The 21,652-nt window shown below is 42.2% G+C and overlaps 1 protein-coding gene across 1 annotated transcript; it reads right to left on the minus strand.

Annotated features, from left to right (window-relative positions):
• Nucleotides 1–952: 952 nt before the first annotated feature.
• On the minus strand, nucleotides 953–21,473 carry Impa1 (inositol monophosphatase 1). The gene is made up of 9 exons (XM_028887551.2): nucleotides 21,365–21,473; nucleotides 18,904–18,969; nucleotides 18,309–18,442; nucleotides 16,047–16,151; nucleotides 13,813–13,858; nucleotides 11,156–11,264; nucleotides 9,506–9,614; nucleotides 3,320–3,471; nucleotides 953–2,300 (listed from the first exon to the last, which is right to left on the minus strand). Exons 2-9 carry the CDS (start codon nucleotides 18,964–18,966, stop codon nucleotides 2,185–2,187), a joined length of 834 nt encoding a protein of 277 aa, XP_028743384.1. The 5' UTR covers nucleotides 18,967–18,969; nucleotides 21,365–21,473; the 3' UTR covers nucleotides 953–2,184.
• Nucleotides 21,474–21,652: the final 179 nt, after the last annotated feature.

Raw genomic sequence — 21,652 nt, forward strand, 5'->3', positions numbered from 1 at the left:
AAAAAAAAAAAAAAAGAATGTATCTGTCCTTTTGACAGCTGCAGCAGCGGCGGTGGGGGGGGAAGGGGGAGGGGGTGTGTCCAGCCTCCTTAAGAATGTATTTGGCCTTTTGATGGCTGAAGGGGGGCGTCCAGCCTCAAAGGACTGAAGCACCTTCCCTTGGTCTCCGGCATTTTTATTTCTCGCCATTACAGTTTAGCCAGAAAGGGGCTCCCAACAATACAATGCCAAGTGCAAATTCCTCGATTTTTTTTCTGGGTTTCCTGAATCAAGTTTTGCATAGGCCTTGTATCCTTGGGAAACTCCAAGACAGGCTTCACACAAGAGGGCAACAAGAGAAACAAAATGTGTCTACTAAACAAAAGATGGATTAGGGCTAGGTGCTACTCTCTGAAGCCGGGCCAGGTGCAGCTCAGCGAGAATGCCGCCACATTTTGTTAAAGTGACAGAAAGCTCCTTCAAATCCTGACTAACTATATATATCCACCTGGGGGAATTGACACCTGAGCAATACTGCGGCCTCCAAAGCACGAATATACACAAACAGCTAGGCACGGGGGAAAATACCAAGTATTTACCTATTTTGAGAAAACTATATGAAAAGGTAAAAATACATAACCAATTGTATATATTAGTTTCAAATATTTGTAACTCAACTCAAAACCCCTAAAAAGAGCTGAGACTATAAGCTTTGATATTATATCATTAATTACACTTTTAATTTAAATGTTATTCATGGGCTGGGGTGCTTATCTAGCAAGCACAGGGCCCTAGGTTCCGTCACTAGCACATAAAAACCAGATGTGATAGCACACTACCATCTTCTGTGCATCTCAGAACTTAAAGAGAGAAAGGCAGGACCATCTGAAGTTCAAGTTCATCCTCAGCTACATAACAATTGTGAAGCCAGCCTGGGACACATAAATACAATAAAATAAAATGTTATTCATAATAGTCTTAATTAAAATAAATTTAATTTCAAAAACAACCTGTCTTATAACAGAATTTACATGATATGTGATGTTTTAAATCATGTAGTTAACAGCAGAAATATATTAACTACAGTTTCCAAATCAGAGTATCACAGAGATTTAATATATTAAATCACCCAACAATAAAATAATACCTGCCTTGGAACTTACAAGAACACTTCATTTTATCAAATACAAGGTTCAAACATACTAAGAACAAAATATCTGTTCATATGCCAAGGACCAAGGCTAGACAATAAATTAATTCCTTTAAAAAGGAATAGGAACCATTAAATTTTCTTTTTGAGTTTGAGAGGCCCGAGATCCTTATAGAATATATAGACGGTAGTGATGAAATCAAGGAAGGAGTTTGGAAAGAAATCAAATACTTCATTCACCATTAATTCCACAATACATTTGTCAGCACAGCCAAAACCAGTTTAAGTATCTGAATGTGAATACTACATTTAGTAAAACGTTACACTATAACTACATCAGATACTGTGAAAATTTCTCTCTAGCACAGGGGTTCAGACGGAGCCTACAACATACAGTAGTCTACCAACTGCAGAAATGACCACAATAAGCAATCGTCTCTGGCAACATAGTTCTATGAAATGGCATGGCAATATGAAATATAAAAAGGACAGTGACGTAACTGTAACTTCAAAACAGGAAGCAAAGATATAGAATAGTCATCTTACACTGTACCCATTAGAAGCAGGAACTGCGGCTTCTGGTATTTATTGTAAGGTGACTTTAGATTGCCTACTGTTTGACAGATGCTGAATTACAGTGATTAATAAAACAAAACGGCTGTCTACAAGGAGAGAACCTGCCTGGTATAGTCTTACAAACTTAATTAAATATGGCTTTTGGAACAAAGAGAAAAACTTTTACAAAAGGAAAACTTTCTAATTGAGAACTGTGCATATAAATAGTACACTAAAATTTAAGGGGATCATGTGGACTGGTGACTATTCCATGGCTAGTCCATTAATTATACTTCCTCTATATTTTCCCCAAGATATTCTTACATGCAAATTTTCTTTCAATAATCAAATGTTCCATCTAGTTTTGCTTATGTCATTTTTTAAAAATGTTCCCACTTTAAAATAAGGACCTCAAAGACAAATATAAATCAGTGACATCATACACCTCAAACATCCCAGGGTCAGTAAGTATGATGGAGCTGGACACGGTTCTGTGCCAACTAACTTTCGTCATCTCTTTGTAAAGGTATTATCTCAATTTCTTTGGCTATCCTTTCGGCTAATGCTTTATTATTTGCTGCAATTATTCGTCGAGACATCAAATCAAACGGTCCACCTGAAATCAAATCAAATATAGAAAAGTTATACCCTGTAGAAAAACAACCAGGAGACAAACAAGTACACAGCTATATCTTATGGCCATGTTAACATTTTAATATATTCAGTTTTCTTTAAAAAAAAAAAAAAAAAAAAAAAAAAACCATCACCCAATGACAGCGTTTCAGTCTTGAGAGGATGTAAGTTTCTAGGCATCCTTTCTGAGTAAGTACCAATATGAGGAACCTCAAGTTTGAATGCCACCCTCTCTTTCTGCTCCTTGTGGGCACTCCTCCACTTCTTCACTGTCTGAGCAGCTGTGGACAGGCACACTCCTCCACTTCTTCACTGTCTGAGCAGTGGTGGACAGGCACACTCCTCCACTTCTTCACTGTCTGAGCAACTGTGGACAGGCACACTCCTCCACTTCTTCACTGTCTGGGCAACTGTGGACAGGCACACTCCTCCACTTCTTCACTGTCTGAGCAGTGGTGGACAGGCACACTCCTCCACTTCTTCACTGTCTGAGCAGTGGTGGACAGGTACTCACTCTGATGTCTTTTACATGGCTTTCTTTCCACTTCCTCTTCCACCATGGCATACTTCCTTGGTTATTGGTAAGCTCTTGGAACTCAGAGTCATTTTCTTCAATTTCACCTTCTGCTCAGAGTTAATACTTAACTGACCTTGGCCAGAGCAAAAGAGGTGGTGGACAAACTCCATTGTCCACTCTCACTATGGCCTGTTCAAAGTTCACGGTACAAGCCTCAGAGAAGAGCAGACCTTCCTGAAGCCTCTCTGGAGCTCCTGATATTCCCACTTGAAGAGTCTCAATCATTTCTCATTATGTATTACCACTAGCCACCATCTTTGTCTCTATCTCTAATGTTTGATTGTATAGAAAATTATATAGCTTATTTTTCTTTTAGGACACGTTATCAATTGTGTGTTTTTGTTTTTGTTTTCCCCACAGCCCACACAGAGAGGAAAAGCCTAACAGATGTGAAGGAAACACGCTTTGGGGTGCCATGACTTCACCTGTCACATCCATCAGCACTCCACCCGCTTCGGTGACGATGATGCCAGCTCCTGCCATGTCCCAGCAGTGAATCCCCATCTCATAATATGCATCTGCGCCTCCAGTTGCCACAAGGCACATGTTAACAGCAGCTGTTCCGACACTCCGGATTCTACCATGAAAAATAAGATTGGAGAGGAAAAAAAAAAAAAACTCTCAAAAAAGGTATTCCTCTTTAAGATCACTTTCAATGCCAACTGAGATTGCTTGCCTCAATCTAGAGAATAATTGTGGACAAAAGTATTCTCTATATACTTTAAACTTTCTCTATATAAAAATGTTCTCTATATACTTAAAGTATATAAAATTTATATATGAGGGCTGGGCAATGACTTAGTGGTTAAGAGCACTTGCTGCTCTTGCAAGGACCTGAGTTCAGTTCCCAGGACTCACATAGTGGCTTACAACCACCTGGAACTGCTGTGCCAGAGGATCTGACGCGCTCTTCTGGCTTCTGCAGTCACTTACGTATGTGGTGCACACACATATATATGCAAGCAAACACTCATATACATACACAAAAAGAAATCTCTTAAAATAATCTTGTCACTATGTACTGTGTAAATCACGAATTTATCACAAAGCAACCATTTACTAAGACAAACACAACAGATAACAAAGACTTTAAGGGATAGCAAAACAAAACAAAAAACAGCAGAAAGAGCCAGGTGTGACAGCACACACCTGTAGTCACAGTACTTGAGAGGCTGAAGCAGGACAGTGAGTTCAAGGCCAGCCTGGAGTACACTGTATCATTTTGTCTCAAAAAACAAAAATAGACTAACAGTGAAGAATAATGACACTTGTGTACATTCCTGTGTCTAGACCCCAGCACCACAGTGCATTTATTTTGCATAGACAGGACAGTGCAACCCGTCTGCAGGTCGTGCAAAACATCATGCTACTGCTCACTGCCAACTGGAAAACATCATGCTTGTGCTTGAAACCAAAACAGGATACCTGGGCTCTGCATGAACATTCAGTCTTTACTTTTCAAAATGTCATTGTTTTCTACAAATAACAGGAGCTTTAAAATGCTCAAAAAATATCAAGCGCATAACAAATGAAAGACTATGAAACTACTTTAAAGGAAATGGATGGGCAATGAGAATCAAGCTGTATACACTAGTACACACCTTAATCTCAGCACTTGGGCGGCCAAGGCAGGAGGTTTGTGAATTCAGGAAAAATCATGTATAAATAGTAAAGCTGGTGGTCAACTATTGGTCTTTGCATATTAAGTTCAAGGCCAGCTGGGACTGCAAAGTGGGACCCTCAAAAACAAAGAGGGCTGTCAAGATGGCTTAGCAAGTCAAGTTAACTGTCACCAAGTCTGACGACCTGAGTTCCATCTTTACAGCTCACAGTGGAGGGAGAACTGACCCCTGAAAGCTGTCCTGTGACCTTCATGATTGGCCTGTAGCATATGCAGAAACACAGCACTCGTGTTTGAAGTGCTTATGTTAATGAGTAGCTCTTTCACTAAGAAATAAACACGTTAGAGCAGCAGTTCTCAACATGAGGGCTGCAACTCCTTTGGCAAATCTCCATCTCCAAAAATATTTACACTACAATTCACAACAGTAGCAAAATTAGAGTTATGAAGTAGCAACACAATAAAGCCTGCTTTAGCCTTACATACTTAATTAAATATGGCTTTTAAGAGAAAACCACAACACAAGGAACTTCTTAAAGGGTCTCAATACTGAGAGCCAGTGCTCTAGAGTGTAGGCAGAAGGAGGCTGAGGCTAGCCAGGAGGACCATCATGAGTTTGAGGCCAGCCTGGGCAGAATGGGACCGTCTCAAAAACAAACACGAAAAACACAGGACAAAATAACTAGTATTCAAGAATTTTTTTTTTTTTTTTTTTTTTTTTTTTTTTTTTTTTTGTTTTTGAACAGGCCAGTGTGACGCAAGGGAACACTAACGCTCTGCTAAAGTTTACTCAAATTAACGCAACCATTCTTTAATTTTTATTTATTTTTTTTGGGTTTTTTTTTTTTTTTTTTTTGTTTTTTTTTTTGATGGGTTGTGTGTTAGGGTTTTTTGATGACATGTTCACTTGGTCAGGCCAGGCTTGGTCTGTTAGACAGCTAACATCCTCAGGCTGTTCAGCCTCTGAGACAGTTCCACCTATGCAGCTTCTCTGCACTCAGCCCGGGCTACAGTGTGGCTTCACTATCTACTTGTGCAGACCTCCTCTGGCGCAAAATAATGTTCAGACCTCATGGTTTTTTTTTTTTTTTTTTTTTTTTTTTTTTTTTTTTTTTTTTTTTTACTACTATTTTTCTTACTTTGTTTTTACTTCCTTTTGGCAAAGAATATTTCTACACTTCTGATAAGGCGAACTTCTTCAAAAGTACTTGAGAATTGATGAACTGTGGTTTTTTTTTTTCTTTTTCTGTATCTTAAAAACAAAACCCAGTATCTTTCACAAAGCCAATTTTAAAAAAGGATGGGAATAACATGACACCCGTCGGATCTAAAGGGTACTCCACTTCCCTGCTAAAGAATGAACCCACTGACTCATCCAACACTTGGGTCCAGGCCCAGCTCTCCCTGAACTGTAGGACTTCTGGCGGTTAGACAAAAGCTAACATCCCTCAGGAACTTGTAAATCCAGCTCCCATCTGCCAAAAGGAGTCATTTGCCTTCCCTGTGGCAGAAGGGGCGTACGCCTCCACTGACATACACTTGTGGCTATGTATCAAAGCCCATGCCAGCTTCCAGGCTCCCTCAGTCCCCGCTCACAAGTACTAGTTGCACATTTCAAAGCCCCCATGCCAGTCTCTTGGCCCTTCCCCCGGCTACTCCGCCTCCTTGTAACTATTCTCACTGACTCTCTATCTCTGTTTTCCCGCTCTCTCCACTATTCGCTCCTGCTCCCCAGCCCCGGCAATGTTCAGTCTACTTCTTTTTCTCTGTGCTCGACTCCTCCAGATGCCCTTGGCTCTTTTCCTCTCATATCTACAATAAAAACCTTAACCGTACAATGGAGCAGTCATGCTGGCAGTTTCTTTACTGCACCTCCCTCAAATAAACACCTTTGATTTGGAGTGCGTTTTACAACTTACACTTTAGTTTTATACCAAGTTTAATGAACTAGCAAGAAGAGTCAATCCAATTCCAAGTAACAAGTTTTAGCATATAAAGAAAGGTAAGCTGGGCACAACGGAGATGCCCAGAATCCCAGAACTCAGGAGGCTCAGGCAGGAGCACTCTAAGTCTGATATCACCTTGGTCTACACAGTAAGACTCTGCCTGAAAGGAAACAAACTGAAACCAAAACCCAGGGCAGGCTGCTTCCCTACTTCTTAAGGGAGACAGGGACACAGTAGTTCAGGGCTCAAGTTCTGCAAAGAATGACCAGGACTGCTCACAAGTAAGTTCTTGTGCCCTACCACTCAGAGGTGCCTAAACCAGGGGTGCACAATCATCCCCACCAGGGGAACTCCTGCCGGCCTCTGGTGGGCATCGAGGGCTCTTGGGGTTCAGCAGTCAGCAAGAGCTTGTTCTGCTAGCACCTAAGGATCACCTAAGACATCACTCTGCTGGCAGTGATACCGTGACCCAGATTCTGCACTGGACGCTCTGAACTGGATCTTCATCCGCTCCTTCTAGAGACTGAGTGTGCCTAGGAGGGAAGGGAGCCTGCACCACATCAAAAGATCTGGGTCTGCTCTCACGCTCAGCTACTTCACAACTTCTTCAAATTTTCGCAGTTTTTGTCATGAAAGTGGGGACAACTTATCTTAAATTACAAATGCAATGATTACAAATGATTTATTAGTAAAAAGTACCATGTTTATTATAAAACTGCTCTTCCCTGGGCCTGTCCGATTTGAATTTACACAAAACTGTAGACTGAACAGGAAACACCATGAGACTACATACGATTCTTGTTTGTAACTTGATTGTGCAGTACTCAAGCGTGAACCCTGAAGATGACAATGTCATGTCACAATCTCCAAACGCTGGACACATCGCATTAATGCCCTCAGATCAAGCAAGTGATTCATCATAATTTGCTTTATCTCATGCCTGTCGTGACCTCCTCAGGACCTGGCTGGCTGGTTTACCTGTTCCCGTCAGTCAGACAAATCATGACTTTTGGATCTCACTGTTCTGCACGAGCAATTCTGAAATGGCACTGAAAACACAAGAGAGCCCAGAAAGGAGTGAGACAACAGAACTTATCTTTGCTAACACCTTCCTGGTCCAACTACTAAAAAAACAACAAAACCCCAAATCAAAACCTAAAAGCTATTTTTTATTTCAGCCAAAAACAAACAAAAAGCTAACCACTTAAAGCTATTTTACAGCCATTTTACTGCCCATGGTTAAAGTGCCTGCTTTCACACAGCTAACTGTAGCACAGGCTTTGAAAAGGCACATTGTTCCTGCCTCAAGGACATTATGCCTTAGGCCTTTAAAGTTTCATGTTCTGGGAGGTTCCATAGCTAGGTTACAAAGCTGCAAATTTACCTTACATATTACTATGCAGACCAGATTTATAGTCCCAAATCGTAGTTTGTAGCATGGTCAAAATGTACTTGGAACATCTTAATTCCTAAAAGCGAAGTTACATATTGAAGAAAGAATGATCTGGAAGCCAGGGCTGTGGTTGTATCTCCATCTAGCTGTGTGATCTCCTGTGTCTGAACCTCTGAACTCAGCTATAAAACAAGGCTGGGTTACTCAATGGTCCTTGATGAGTTCTCAGAATCTATGCCCAATGATACTTCAGGAGAAAAAGAGTATTGACAATGAGCAATGAGAGAAAATCCTAAATTCCTCGTTATTCAATAGCTTTTTTGCATGCTTTGAAATGAGCTTTCACTACGCAGCCCAGCCTCCTTGCCTCAGCTTGCTCAGTGCCTGAGATGACAGACAAGTGTTACAGAGCCTGGCTTCTCAATGGCTTCTCGTTCATTTGCACAGTCTCTTCTTATATAGCTCAGGCTGTCCTTGAACTATTCTCTATAGTCCTCTTATCTCAGCTTCCTAGAGGCCAAGGTTACAGGCATGCTCTATCATCCCAGGCATGCTCTACCATCCCAGGCATGCTCTACCATCCCAGGCATGCTCTACCATGCCTTGCTTCAGTGGCTTTTGTAATGACTATTCTTACTCAAACAACTATAATAAAGACCAGAAAAACGCTACCTGTATAATAAATACCTATATAAAGTTTAAGGACATCAAATCACTAGCTTTTCCTAAAATGTCTAGGGTAAGTACTGGCTTCAGAAACAAAGGAACAAACAAACATTTTTGAGCTAGGGTCTCACTGTGTTCTCCACTGAAAACCCTCACTTCTAGAATCGAGCAGTCCTACTGCCCCAGCCTCCTAAGCGGGCAACAGTATCCGCCTCCGCCACCATTCCCAGCGATATTCACTTCTGGCTTATTCACTTATAAAAGTCATTATTACCGAATGTCTCTGAAGGTGGACATGAGTGTAAAACACATAACCAACCCTAGCCCTAGAGACTGAGGCAAATTCCAGACTAGCCGGTGCTACACAGTGACATCCTATCACAAACACAACATAAAGCAACATTGGGAACATTAGAAAGATTTAATACAAAAAAAATCTGCTAAAAATGTAAGCATTTATAAATACAAAAATTTTAAAACAAAGAATTCATAAAATAAACACAGTAACTACAAATAATACAAACAGCTATCCCAACACAATACATTAATAGCTGTGTCTATTAAAAACATTCACAAATTGACTTATAAATTCAAACTCCTTCTGTTTTATGCAAGAGATACGCTTAAACGGAGAGACAAAAACAGAGGGACAAGGCTAGACATCGTGGCACACACCTCTCAGCCCAGGATGGAGGAGACGGAGGCACTGGGGAGGCCGAGGCAGCAGGACTGTGAACTCAAGGCCTGCCTAAGATACACAGCAAAATCATGTTGTAAAAATCAAAAACAAAACAACAAAATTCATCTGAAACCACGAGGAAGATATCCAAGGTCAGCTCCAGTCTCCACATAAGCATAACGGACATAGACACACGCTCAAGCACACTCACGCACACACCTGAACAATACACCCACACAGAGAAAGATAAAAATTCCCTTAGAAAGTGAAATCAGCGGCAAGTGCGGCGGGAGCGAGAAGGCTTACCCGTGGATAGGAATGGAGCAAAGCTTTTCCATGTTGGAGAGAACGGTCCGTAGAGTCTCCGGCTTTCGGGACGAGCCAAACTCAGTCACCAAGAGTGATTTGCTAATATCTGAAAAGGGAAGTAATTTCCAATAAACCACAAGATGTCAATAACCAAAACCCTAGAACAAATCTGACACAATTCAGAATAAAATAGATATTTAAATTCCTTTTCCTAGTTTTATCAAACTTTTTTTCCAAGCTTCAAATATTAAAAAACTTATAAATTAGGTATGGTGCTTGACACAACTCTAATTAAAAAAATAAAAATAAATCATTTAAAAAACAACAACAACAAAAAGAAATGAACTAAAAATATGCCCTCAACTTAAGTGTTTAAGAGAAAGTTTATGGCTGGGCACAGTGGTGCACATCTTTAATGTAAGCACCCAGGAGACAGAAGCAGGCAGATCTCTCAGTTCAAGGCCAAGCTGGTCTACACAGCCAGTTCCAGGCAAGAACCACAGTGAGACCTTGATTCAAAATCAAACAAAACAAAATCGGAAAAGAAGGAAGGAAGGAAAGTAGGTAGGTAGGCTGGTTAGTTATGAAACTTAGGAAAATCTGCAAAGATTCCAAAATCAAAACTGTTTGCAAGTTTAAAGTACTTACTAAACTGAAAGGATCCTGAAGGTGCAAACTAGAAAATGTAGGGCTGACTTTATGAAAGAAAGGTGACTTAAAATGCCAACTGTCATATGAAACAGTTCAAACTCCAATGTCTACCTCAATGAGTATGCATGTACACACACACACACACACACACACACACACACACACACACAGGGGCCACATTCACAGACTTAATTCCTCTCAGACGGCAACACCCCTCCCCTGCCCCACAAAAAAAGCCTGTATCCACTGAAAATGGAAACTTTTCCCACATTATCTCCCTAGGCCATAGAGTATAACAACCATTTATACAGCAGTATCAATACTGTGGTAGCTGTAACTAACCTGGAGACAAAGAAAACAAGGGTATGTGGACAGGTTATATGCAACAACATTATTTTATATGAAGGACTTGACCCTCACATAGACTGAGAAACTACTGGGTATCATTCTTAAGGATTCTCAGGTGGTTTTGCTTGTTGGGGAAAGGTACAGATTTTTTTTCTCTGGTAAACGTTTGTACAAAGCGTAGGTTGCCCTAGAATTGGCTTTGCCCAGGTTGGCCTCAAACTCCTGATCCTCCTGCCTCTACCTCCTGAGTGTTGGGATTCCAGGAATATGCCCCCATGCCCAACTGATCTCAGCTTTAACTGCATTATGTATGATTTATTGGCCAACAATGGGCTGAGCGGCATCCAGTCAACTGCAGGAATTCTGGGAGACTGCGAGAGTGTGGCTGAAGCACGAAGTCACGAGCCTCAGAACAGGAACCTGAGGGACATCAACATCCTTCCTTGGACATCACCTGAGCCTGCGTGCACCTGCTCAGTGACTCCTGCTTTTCCATGTTTTATCACACTAACAACTGAGGTCAGGAGGAAAAGGAAACAATAATACAATCTTGGGTCAGCTAACACTATGTCCAGAGGTTAACATACAAATACCTAATTACAAGCACACTTGGCCAAGGGTACCAAGCGCCGGGGAGGACACACCTACCTTCCTGCTGTGAGACCCGAAGTTTCTGCCCATTACAAAAGGCACCTTTTCCTTTCCTGCCAGTATACATCTTATCTTCCACACAGCTATACACAACTCCAAACTCCATCTGCATAGGAAAGCAAGGCTCTTTTAGCAAATCTGAGCTTTTTCAATTAATTGAATAAAGTAACAAGAACATCTAGTATATTAATAAAATGAGCAAATGATCGACTGCAGCCCAAACACAGCAAGTCATCAGACCTCATTAGCTCCCCTCCCACTCAAGTCCAGACACAGAAAACACTGTCCCTCTCTCCTAGCCTCGGATGGAGGTAGCTTTTTGTATTTTCTACAATGAACACTGTGTCTGCCTGCATCAGGATCCTTGCTCATCCATTCTCTGACAAACTCCATCCATGGATCCTCCTTCTCTTCTGGTACCTTTTCACATCCTTATTGCTCATTTGAATTCTTGCCCCCTACACCTTCATGCTGAACTCAATAGCTAACAGAAAAGGTACTGGGAGGGGTGGCTTTTAAGAGGCATCTGCCTTCTAGTATGTAAGGATTCAGCCTTCTTCCTCTCCAGCAGCCTAAGGCGCACAGCCTCGGAAGAGAATGGTTTCACCAGACACTAACCTTAAACCCCAGCCTCCACTGTGTGCCAATGATTTATAGTTATTTACCCAGTCTCCTGGGTTCTATTAAAGCAGCCCCTTCACTATCAAAGAACAAAAGGTCTACATTTTGTACTTCCTAGTCTCCTGCTAACACCCAGTCTGAGTTCTGCACTGCCCAGTCAGTCTACTGTAACTATAATAAACCTCTGCTGACCCCAAATGCTGGAGACGGGCAGCTATCCTCAAAGCTCTTCAATACTTAATTTAAAAGCTCCATGTTTCCCTGAGGTGTCCTTTAAAAGTTGACACCTCAGGCTTTCTACCCATCTTGCACCGCGTCCATTTCCCTGCTAGCACTTCAGATTCTCACGGTGCCTTCAAATCTACAGATTCAACTACTAAGAATAATTCTGGCTCCCATAAATCCCATCACAGGGGTCTACACTTTGTAACTGTCTTGCAGAAACCTCTTTCAAAGAGGTCAAAATCATATCAACTTTGCCAAATTGTTCTTTTTGATAAAACTCCTTTTTCTTCTTCTCCTCCTCCTCCTTTAAAGCTGGCAAATTTCTAATTTTCTAAGTGGCAACTAACATAGCCAACTTCTAAGATGCCTTATGTTATGAACAGTCCCCCACTGCACTATGGACAGAACTGCTTATGTCCTTCTCTGCCTTCCATGTTACCTTTACCTGATGACACACTTGACTGTAATAAACTAAGGATTCAAAAGTAGAACACACAGGGAATACTTTTTTTTTTTTTTTCAAGATGTGACTCTGCATTCTAGATTCACAATGAGCACTGACCATGGCTTCTTTCATATTACCTGCTCGTCCTACATCCTAGAAATGAAAGTGAGATTATTTCCAAATTGAGAAACTTCATAGGGTTTGGAGTTTGTCAAGATTTCTGCTGAACAGCCCCTCCTTCACTTAAGATCAGAATTAAAAAAGAATATGCTTATATGGATATATGCTAACACTTTAATAGTTCATTTGAATAATATATGGAAAAGCACTTTCATTGCTGAATTGTTTTTGTTACTCTTATTGTCCTGTTTTGTTTTGTCTGGTTCTGAAGCAATGTCTTGCTATGTATCATAGACTGGCCTGGAACTGGTGAACCTCCAACTCAACCTTCTGAATTAAACCTGGCAACTCCAGGTCACAATAGTGCTGTATTTGATCCATTCTAAAATAAATCTTTTCCTAATACTTTAAAAAAAAAAAAAAAAAGTAGAGACCACTTTATGCTCTGGCTGAATCTATGCTAAAGGCTTATTTAGGACCACCTGGTGTGCTACGTAACCAATGCAGCCAGTAACCAAGAGCTTTGTACTAACATGTTTTTAGTGTATGTGTATGAGTGTGTGTGTGTGTGTGTGTGTGTGTGTGTGTATACGCATGCCATGCATGCACGTTGCTAGCGATTCACCTCAGAGGTTTATATACGCTAGGCAAGCACTCTACCACTTAGCCTTGGGTTTTTATTTCAGAAATTTCTGAAATATATTTTTGTTCATATTGATAGAATGCAGTGTACAAGTTCCCTGAAGACAGCAGCCAACAGCCAAACAGCAGGGAACGAACAAAAAGGGACCACAGCAGCCAATGGATTTCACTCTACTGGGTTTTGCATGTAAGAATTCAATTATGTCTACGTTCCTAAACACACCCTAATTCCAGCCATCCTTCAGCCCCCAGACACCTCACTGCCTTGCAATGCCTCCCTTCACTAACATCATGAAGACACGCTTTGAAATGTCCCACCTCGTCTCTGAGACATTTTCGTCCCATTAACTCCTGTCGCAGCTACGTGTGTCACTAGTCTGATGGGGATGTGCGTGTCCTTTACTTGTGCTCACTGTCTCTTTCCAACTGTGTCTCCTCAGGAAACAACCTTATCCCCTGGAGGAAATGCATGTGACGATGTCCCCAGTCTTGCAGCTGATGTTCACAGTCATGTGGTGGCACAAACCAAACACCAGACAGATTTACTTTTTCTCAGAAAAGGAAAGCAAGGTATTTTATGAACCATACATTTAAGACATACCTGTTTATTTACAACGAAGCCAATAGAAACAGCTACAAAAGGAAACCTTAAAAAAAAAAAAAAACACAAACTAACCAAGACAGAATTTAATTTCAACAAGTACTTATAAGATTATTTCAAATTAATTCTCATGACTCTGAAGGTGGAATATGTCACAAGTTATGCATATAAATGGGAGAAAGAGGCAACACACACACACACACACACACACACACACACACACACACACACACACACACGATACTTCTACAGACAGTAACGTGACTGGAAGGGCCACAAGGAACTGGGAACAACATCACTTCCAGAACGGGATCCTCAGCACCAGGGCGACAGAGAGGGAAGAAAACTGCCCTGAACACCATCACACCATCCATCCATCCCACAGCTCCTTGTATCAAACACTGTAAAGAAAGTAACCATGGACACGCTTGGTTTTCAAAGTACAAATTCAAAGTTCCTTAACGCTGGTCACAGTTAAAAAGAAAACATTCCTTCCAGTTTCCCCACAAGCAATAAACCAGGGAGAAAAAAATTATTTGTTCCTATTCTGACATGGAACTTGGAGCTGAATGTTAGAAAAATAAACACAGTTAGCCAGTGATTTTTACGGTTTCTAGTTTGCACACAGATATTTTATATTCTCACACATAAGAGAACCAGAATTTTAAAAAAATTAGGCAAAATAAATTCAAACATAACTGAAATAAGCTTACATACTGATGAAAATAAGCATAAGTATTTAACATGGAATTTCTATTTTAATAAAAACACATTACAATCTTTTGATTTATTCAATGTCTCTCAAGTAGCTTCCATATTTAAAAGGTACAGTGCCTTGTCACATGTGGATTCTATGCCTTACAGCTTTATAGACTTTAGTAACTATTTACGCAGCATACTCACACGTGTGCGTACAGTTACAACTTTTCCTTACCATGCCAAGCACTATACTTAGTTCTTACAAAAGTGTAGAACAAGAATCCCAGAGTGAAGTAATTCTATGAAGCAGGTGCTATTAATATGGCCATTTTACAAGGTCTTCTTAAAAACTAAGGTATCACTAGGTAGTTTATGCTAGCCTGGAATTCAATGTGTAGCCCAGGCTTGCCTCAAACCCACGATCCTCCTGCCTCCAACTCACGAGTGCTAGAATTATACTATCATACCCAGGGTCACAGTTTCTGTCAACTTGACACATACCTAGACTTATCTGAGAAAAGGGAATCGCAACTGAGGAAGTGTCAGCATCAAACTGGCCTTCGAGAATGTCTGTGGGGCATTATTTTCATTACTAGTTGACGTAAGGGAGGCCAGCCCACTGTGGGTGGTGCCATCTCTGGCCAGGCAGGCTTGGGCTAGAGAAGGAAGGCAGCAGAGCAAGCCAGAGGGAGCAAGCCAGTGAGCAGTTCTCCGTGGTCTGCGCCTTGGTTCCCTCAACGGTGAACTATACAGAGTGAGATGAAATCAGCCCTTTCCTCCCCAAGTTGCTTTTGGTCATGGTTTTATCACAGCAACAGATAACAAACTAGAACATCTGGATTTTAAGCATTTTTTAACCTTTATTTTTATTTTATGTGTTATGGGTGTTTAAACATGTTCATGCAGTGTCGGTGCAGATCAGAAGAGGGTGTTGGATCCCACAGGACTGAAGTTCCAGATGGCTGTGAGAGGCCATGTGGGTGCTGGGAATCTAATCTGGGACCTCTGGAAGAGCAGCCTGTACTCTTAACCACTGAGCCATCTCTCCAGCCTGCTTTTACGTAATCTTTAAACTGAGGCTTAGGAAGACTAACTGCGCTCTGCGCTCGGTCACAAAGCCAATAAATAAGCCGCAGGATTCAAATCTCAGTCTGTAGATCCCAATCCCACCCCCTTAGTGCCCCTCTTTTCTCTTAGAGTGAACTCACTGTACATATAGACTATCCATCGGTGACCTTACCAATTCCTTTACTGACCCGGAGCACCCATGTCATTCCCTCACATGTTTATACAGTCTTCCCAGGAAGAAAAAGAATGGCGACCAGGCACAAGTCCACACAGTACCCTTCCCTCACTTCCTCCTCATCTTAGAAAACACCTGCATGGGAAATGTAGCTCCACCGCTACATTTTATATACAGTTTCTTAAAATGAAGAACAAAAACAATTTATACAGCTTCCTAAAGTATGTATCGCCTCGCACAGAGAGCCATCCAGTTAGCAACAACAGTGATTACATCAAAATTAAAGGCATACCTGTGTACAAAGTTGGTCGTCCCATCAATAGGGTCAATGATCCACGTGGGGTTGTCTGTGAAGACAGTCTTTTCCCCAGCTGCCACAGATTCTTCCCCAATGAAACTGAAAGCAAGAAACACAGACTTCTAACCTCTAAATTACAGTCAGAACTTTAAGCTTCATTTCCTTAGCTACAGGGTCTACCATGACACAAGCCAAGGCTAGACTATTGTTCTATTGCTGCTCTTTTTTTCTTTCTTCTTCTTCTTCTTCTTCTTTTTTTTTTTTTTTTTTTTTTTGATTTTCAAGACAGGGTTTCTCTGTGTAGCCCCAGCTGGCCTTGAACTCACAGAGATCCACCTGCTTCTGCCTCCTGAGTGCTGGGATTGAAGGGGTGCACCACCATCACCTGGCCCATTTTCTTTCTAAAAATAAAACACATGCACGCATGCATACATGCATGCACATGTGATAAAGACGACAAAGCTGTACTCCCCAGAACAAAGGCATGTGAAGCAGTACAGACCCCTACTTCTACATGCAATGCTGGCATAGATACAGGACCTGAGAGGGTCCTCCTTAAAACGAGAAAGTAAGGAAATACAGTGATTTCTAAAGTAAGAGCACAGGGAGGGTGTGCCTGCAGCGCCTAAAATCCCAGCACTCTAGAGGTACAAGTGAAATCATGAATTCCCGGATAGCCTGGACAAGAGTGAGACTTTGTCTTAAAATCAAACAAATTGAAATAAATAATAAAAGGCCACGAATTCTCTAGTACCTATCAAGATGTAGAGCCCATATAGCACTTTCTTTTGAGTGTGACACTGACTTCTAACCCACAGAACACAGCGAGAGTGCCAGTTGTATGGCCTTATTCCTGGCCTGGTGGTTTCCATCTTGTTCACACTGCTTCTCCCTCCCCATCCCGGGAGAAGCCAGCTTCCATGTAGCTCTCAGAGGATCCACAAAAGTGCCGCACGGGGGAAGCTGCCAGCAGACAACCCGCAGGGAGCTGCAGCTGCCAGCAACCACAGATGTGAAGGGATGCTCCAGACCTACTGGAGCCTTGGTGGCTGCACCCCTGGACCACTGACTGAAACTTCCAGAGACGGCAGCCAGGGCCATGCGGCCCAGCAACTCCCATCTTCCCAACTCTGGCGAAACTTGTGACGTACGATGTCCGTCATTTAGAATTATTTTCATAGGAGTAATAGATAACAGAGAACAGTCAGTAAGTTAATGTGACTATAAACTACCTGCCATGACTGTGTACAACAACTATAAGTTGATTTTATAAATGGTGTCTGAGTTCATTAGTTTCTTCTCTGTTTTCTTTTTTGAATTTTTCATTGTTGGATATTGAACTGTCCTAATAAATATTTGTCCTCTTTCTCTTACTTCTGTTTTATTAGAAGGAAGTATGTTCAGTCACAATTTTAAGTATTTTTCCTTCTCAGTGGCTAAGAGGCTGATAATGGCTGATGCCACAGGAGGAAGAAGGAACAGAGCTATAGCCTACAGCTTTCAGAGGATGGCTTTTAACTTCTTAAAGGTCTGGGGATCAGACTCAGGGCCTTGCACATGCAGAGTGCTCTACCGCTGACCTGTTTACAGCCTGGAGTTTCCTGAGACAGGGTCTCACTGGGTAGCCCTGACCAGCTACACATTCCCATGCCTCTTAACTCCATCTCCCGAGTGTCAGAATTAGGGGCATCTGCCACCTTGCCTGGCTGACAACAGTGTTTCTACTAAATTCCTATGTCTGAGCAGGGTCCTGACTTTAGGATTTTCTCTCAAACGTCCCAACGCTACCATTTCTCTCACACCTGAGGAACTCAGCAATGCAGGAGTTTAACTGAGCTTTTCTACTGTGCCTGCAGCAAAAAACTGCTTCCACCATCTAAAGAATCCAAAGACCACCTCTTCCCCCATCCCTAGAACCACAGTACAGGCAACCGACCTAACTCAGCACCAAGGGCTCCTTCTCAGGATTTGGAATCTTAACTAATGAGGTACAAATACATAAAAGACTGGTCAGAAACAGTCAATGCCATCAGTCAAGACCAAGACCACACACATTATCCAAAGCAATGGCCCAGACATCACCCCAGGTGTGTCTTCCTCCTCCGCATCATCTTGGCCTGAGCTGCCCAATAACTCAAAGAGGCACCTTTTCAAGCTTAAGTCAGCTTATAAATCTGTACCTAGAAGCAATACTGGCCTCATGCATAGATCACAACCTGGCTTACTTTTATCACTTTAAATTGGTGCAAGAAATACCTGTGAGATGGGTACTTTTCCTTTATAGAAGAGAGTAGCATCTGTTCAACTTTCTGGTCGGTAACTGTTACCAAGTCAGCTGGAGAACTTTTAATCATAACATTCATCTCATTTTTTAGAGCTTCACAGATCATCTAAAAAGGTGTTTTTGGTAAGCAAGTAAAAAATATGTAAGTAATTTTAACCAAACAAGAAGGTACCTTACAAAAATAATGTCAAGCATTCAATCAGTCTTACATAACGTTCTTAATTTTTCTTTCAAAAATGTCTATGAAATAAGTCATTTTAGAGTCATGACCTTCTAGGTAAAATATTACATAATTTCATATCCTATTTTAGATTCAGGACTGTCATCACAAAAGCTTAACAATACACACTGGAAAATCCAGGGGGGGATGTCATGTGGAGCCAGTGCCTACACGCACACAGTCCCAGGTTCCATCCCTGGTGCCAATAGACACATGATTCCACTGTAGTTAAAGTGTTTAGTAAGAGAGAAAATGTAGTCTAATCAGAATATGCTTTACCGCACAAGGCTGTACTGCAGTCTCTACACACATCACACTCCAGCAGGGAAACTGTAGTTCACACATACCTCTCCAGCTCGTCTTGCGAGGGTGACCGCAAAGTCCATGCACTCCTGCCAGGGGTCGGACATCTTCTAAACGTATCCAACACAGGGAAGCACAAAACAGTTACAAACTCTGCAAGCATTCACTGACACAAGCGTCTCAATCAGAAACTCACTTTGATTTTGATTCAGCCCTTCCCTGGCTTACATTTCAACATTTTTGCCCAAGATAAAAGCCCAGTAAACATCATTTTGAAACATCACATATTTCACCTCTCTAGTAGAAATGTTTGTTACTACTGTTGTTTTGAGTCAGTGTCTCATAGTCCAGGCTGGTCTCAAACTCAATAAACAGCCAAGGATGACCTTGAACTCCTGATCCCCTGCCTCTACTTCCCAAGTGCTAGGATTACAGGCATGTGCCACTATACCCAACTTAACAGAATTATTAAAGCAAAAATATGTTCTATGGAAGCTGTCTCCCAAAGTGTCCATATAGTATCACATTTTGGGAAGTGGCCATACCATAATCATATTGTGGGGACAGCAGGGATCCAATTGAAGCTTACGTAGGTCAAGATGAGATCAAGAAGTAGCCTAAAGGTCAGGTATATGACTGGGTGGGGAACAAGAAAAGAACCCCAGGAAAGCTGAAATAAAAGCAGGTTTAAAGACAAAGGAGCAAAAGATGTCTGTGTTAACTGAACTCCGGGAAGCTAAATGCTTTGCACATGGAATATATATATATATATAAAATAAGATTGTAAAGGTGAAGAATTTAAGGTATACAGATTAGAAATAATTTGCCCAATGTTATACAGGCAGATTTTACAGAATATATACTCAATTCTGATTTGAAAGTTCCTTGCTTTCCATTACAGCATTCTGAGGGGGAAAAAAAAAAAACTTTAGGTCTAAAAATGTAATTATAAAAGCAAAGGCGCCATTTACCTCCTAGGCTTCAGGGAGGGGGAAGTATAACCGTGAGACTTGCCAGCTTTCTGCCGGCCGCTAGAGACCCACCACAGGCTCAGCTGACCACAGCTAACAGGAGTTCTTAGCACAGAGAGGCATGGGAGCGGTCGTGCTCAGGAAAGGTGGCCTTCTTTATAAAGCCACACTAACACTGTCTGCTTCACAACGGAGAGCAAGTGACGCTGGGCCTCCTCTTCAAGGGCATCTGAACTCTGCCTCACTGCACAGGAAGAACAGCACAGGGACACGGAGCAGATGGACAAGTGTCCAAAGGCTGCGGCTTCCTGTTCCTTGAGACAAGGTGGGCTTCAAACGCTTGACTGTCCTGGCTCAGTTTCAGAATGCTGGCTGGGATTACTGCCATACGCCATCGTGACTAAATGCCTTTTCCTTGTGATACAAGCATTCAAGTAACTGTAAAAGACTACTCTGATCTACAGAACAAACTGCTTAGTGACCTTCAAGAATGGATTCCACACTATCCATCTTGTTCTTATTCCACTCTTCTCGTCTCCTCACAACTCAACTGTCTTGGGCTGGGCCTGCTCCCTCACCAGAAGCTGCTCCTGCCTCTCACATGTTACCCTGTGACAACACTAACCACTAACAGAACACCTACTGATTCCCCAAGACCGTTTCAAAAGCTGGATCTTCAAGGAATTATCCAGCCGAATAGATATCAACCAAGAGACATTTGCAGACAAAAAATGCTGTTGCTTTACAGCATTTAGTCATTTATATGCAGGTTTCAACCAGTCTGAATATATTTCTTGAGGAAAGGGGGCTGATAAATGAAATTTTCTGAGGTGCCCTGAAATTTACAGGGTCCACAAGAAGGTATAAGGGAAGTCAATTAGGTAACAGTTGTTGGGGTTTGTTCTTTTTTTGCGGGGTAGGGGTGGGGGCAATAATGGAGAACTGAAAAACCTGTGCGTTGAAATCCAAAACTACCGTTAGCTATAAATCTCAGACGTACTTTTTACCTTTGTTGTTGGTAGTTTACAAAATGTGCCCCAAGTCTTGGTCCTTTTCCTAGCTAGTATATGCAAAAGGCTCAATAAACCCTTTTATTTCAAAGACCTCTTTGCCACAAGACTTGCTTTCATGGGGGTTATATTCTAGCAGCCTTCACTTTGGGAACAAAAGTCATACAGACTGTAAACTGTCTCGATCCTGTCACTTGTCCCCGCTCCTGACGCAAGACATCACCGGACCTGGGCCTGCCCATCCCTAACCCTGTGATTTCGGGACCCAGGGAACTTGCCATACAGATCCCTGAGGGTTTCTGCAAAGTCGGGCATATTCTGCGACACAGAACCTCGGAGATCAATGAGGATGGCCTGGCGAAGCTGCTCGGCTGTTTCCGGAGTACTCCGGAAAGCAGAGCCGGGAGGAGGGCCCGGCCACCGCCCCGGCCCAGCATAGGGGCAGCTCGCCTGCAGCTCGTTAGAGCCTGCGCCTCGGCCACCGAATACCGCAGCGCAGGGATGCAGGGACAGAACGGACTTACCTCGTGTGAGCGCACACCGCGAAGTGCAACCGCCGGGGTCGAGGGCTCGGCTCTTCCGGAGGTAACGGGGTTGCTCCGACAGGAAGTCCCGCCCCTTGAGGCCTACGGGCGGGGACCGGACGTCTAGAAACCCCGCCTTCACGTCTGGGCTCAGCCCCGAGTTGCCAACCTGGGCGGTGGGAGGGCTGGTCTGGTTGAAGTTGGTGTCTTCTGGCATTCTCCTGCATACCCTTTCTTCTCTAAAAACCCCCTCTTTATTTTGCAAATCTCCACTGTCGTCTTTATTTG

This window comes from Peromyscus leucopus, chromosome 2 (genome assembly GCF_004664715.2).
Source record: "Peromyscus leucopus breed LL Stock chromosome 2, UCI_PerLeu_2.1, whole genome shotgun sequence".
In the NCBI taxonomy this organism is placed as follows: Eukaryota; Metazoa; Chordata; class Mammalia; order Rodentia; family Cricetidae; genus Peromyscus; species Peromyscus leucopus.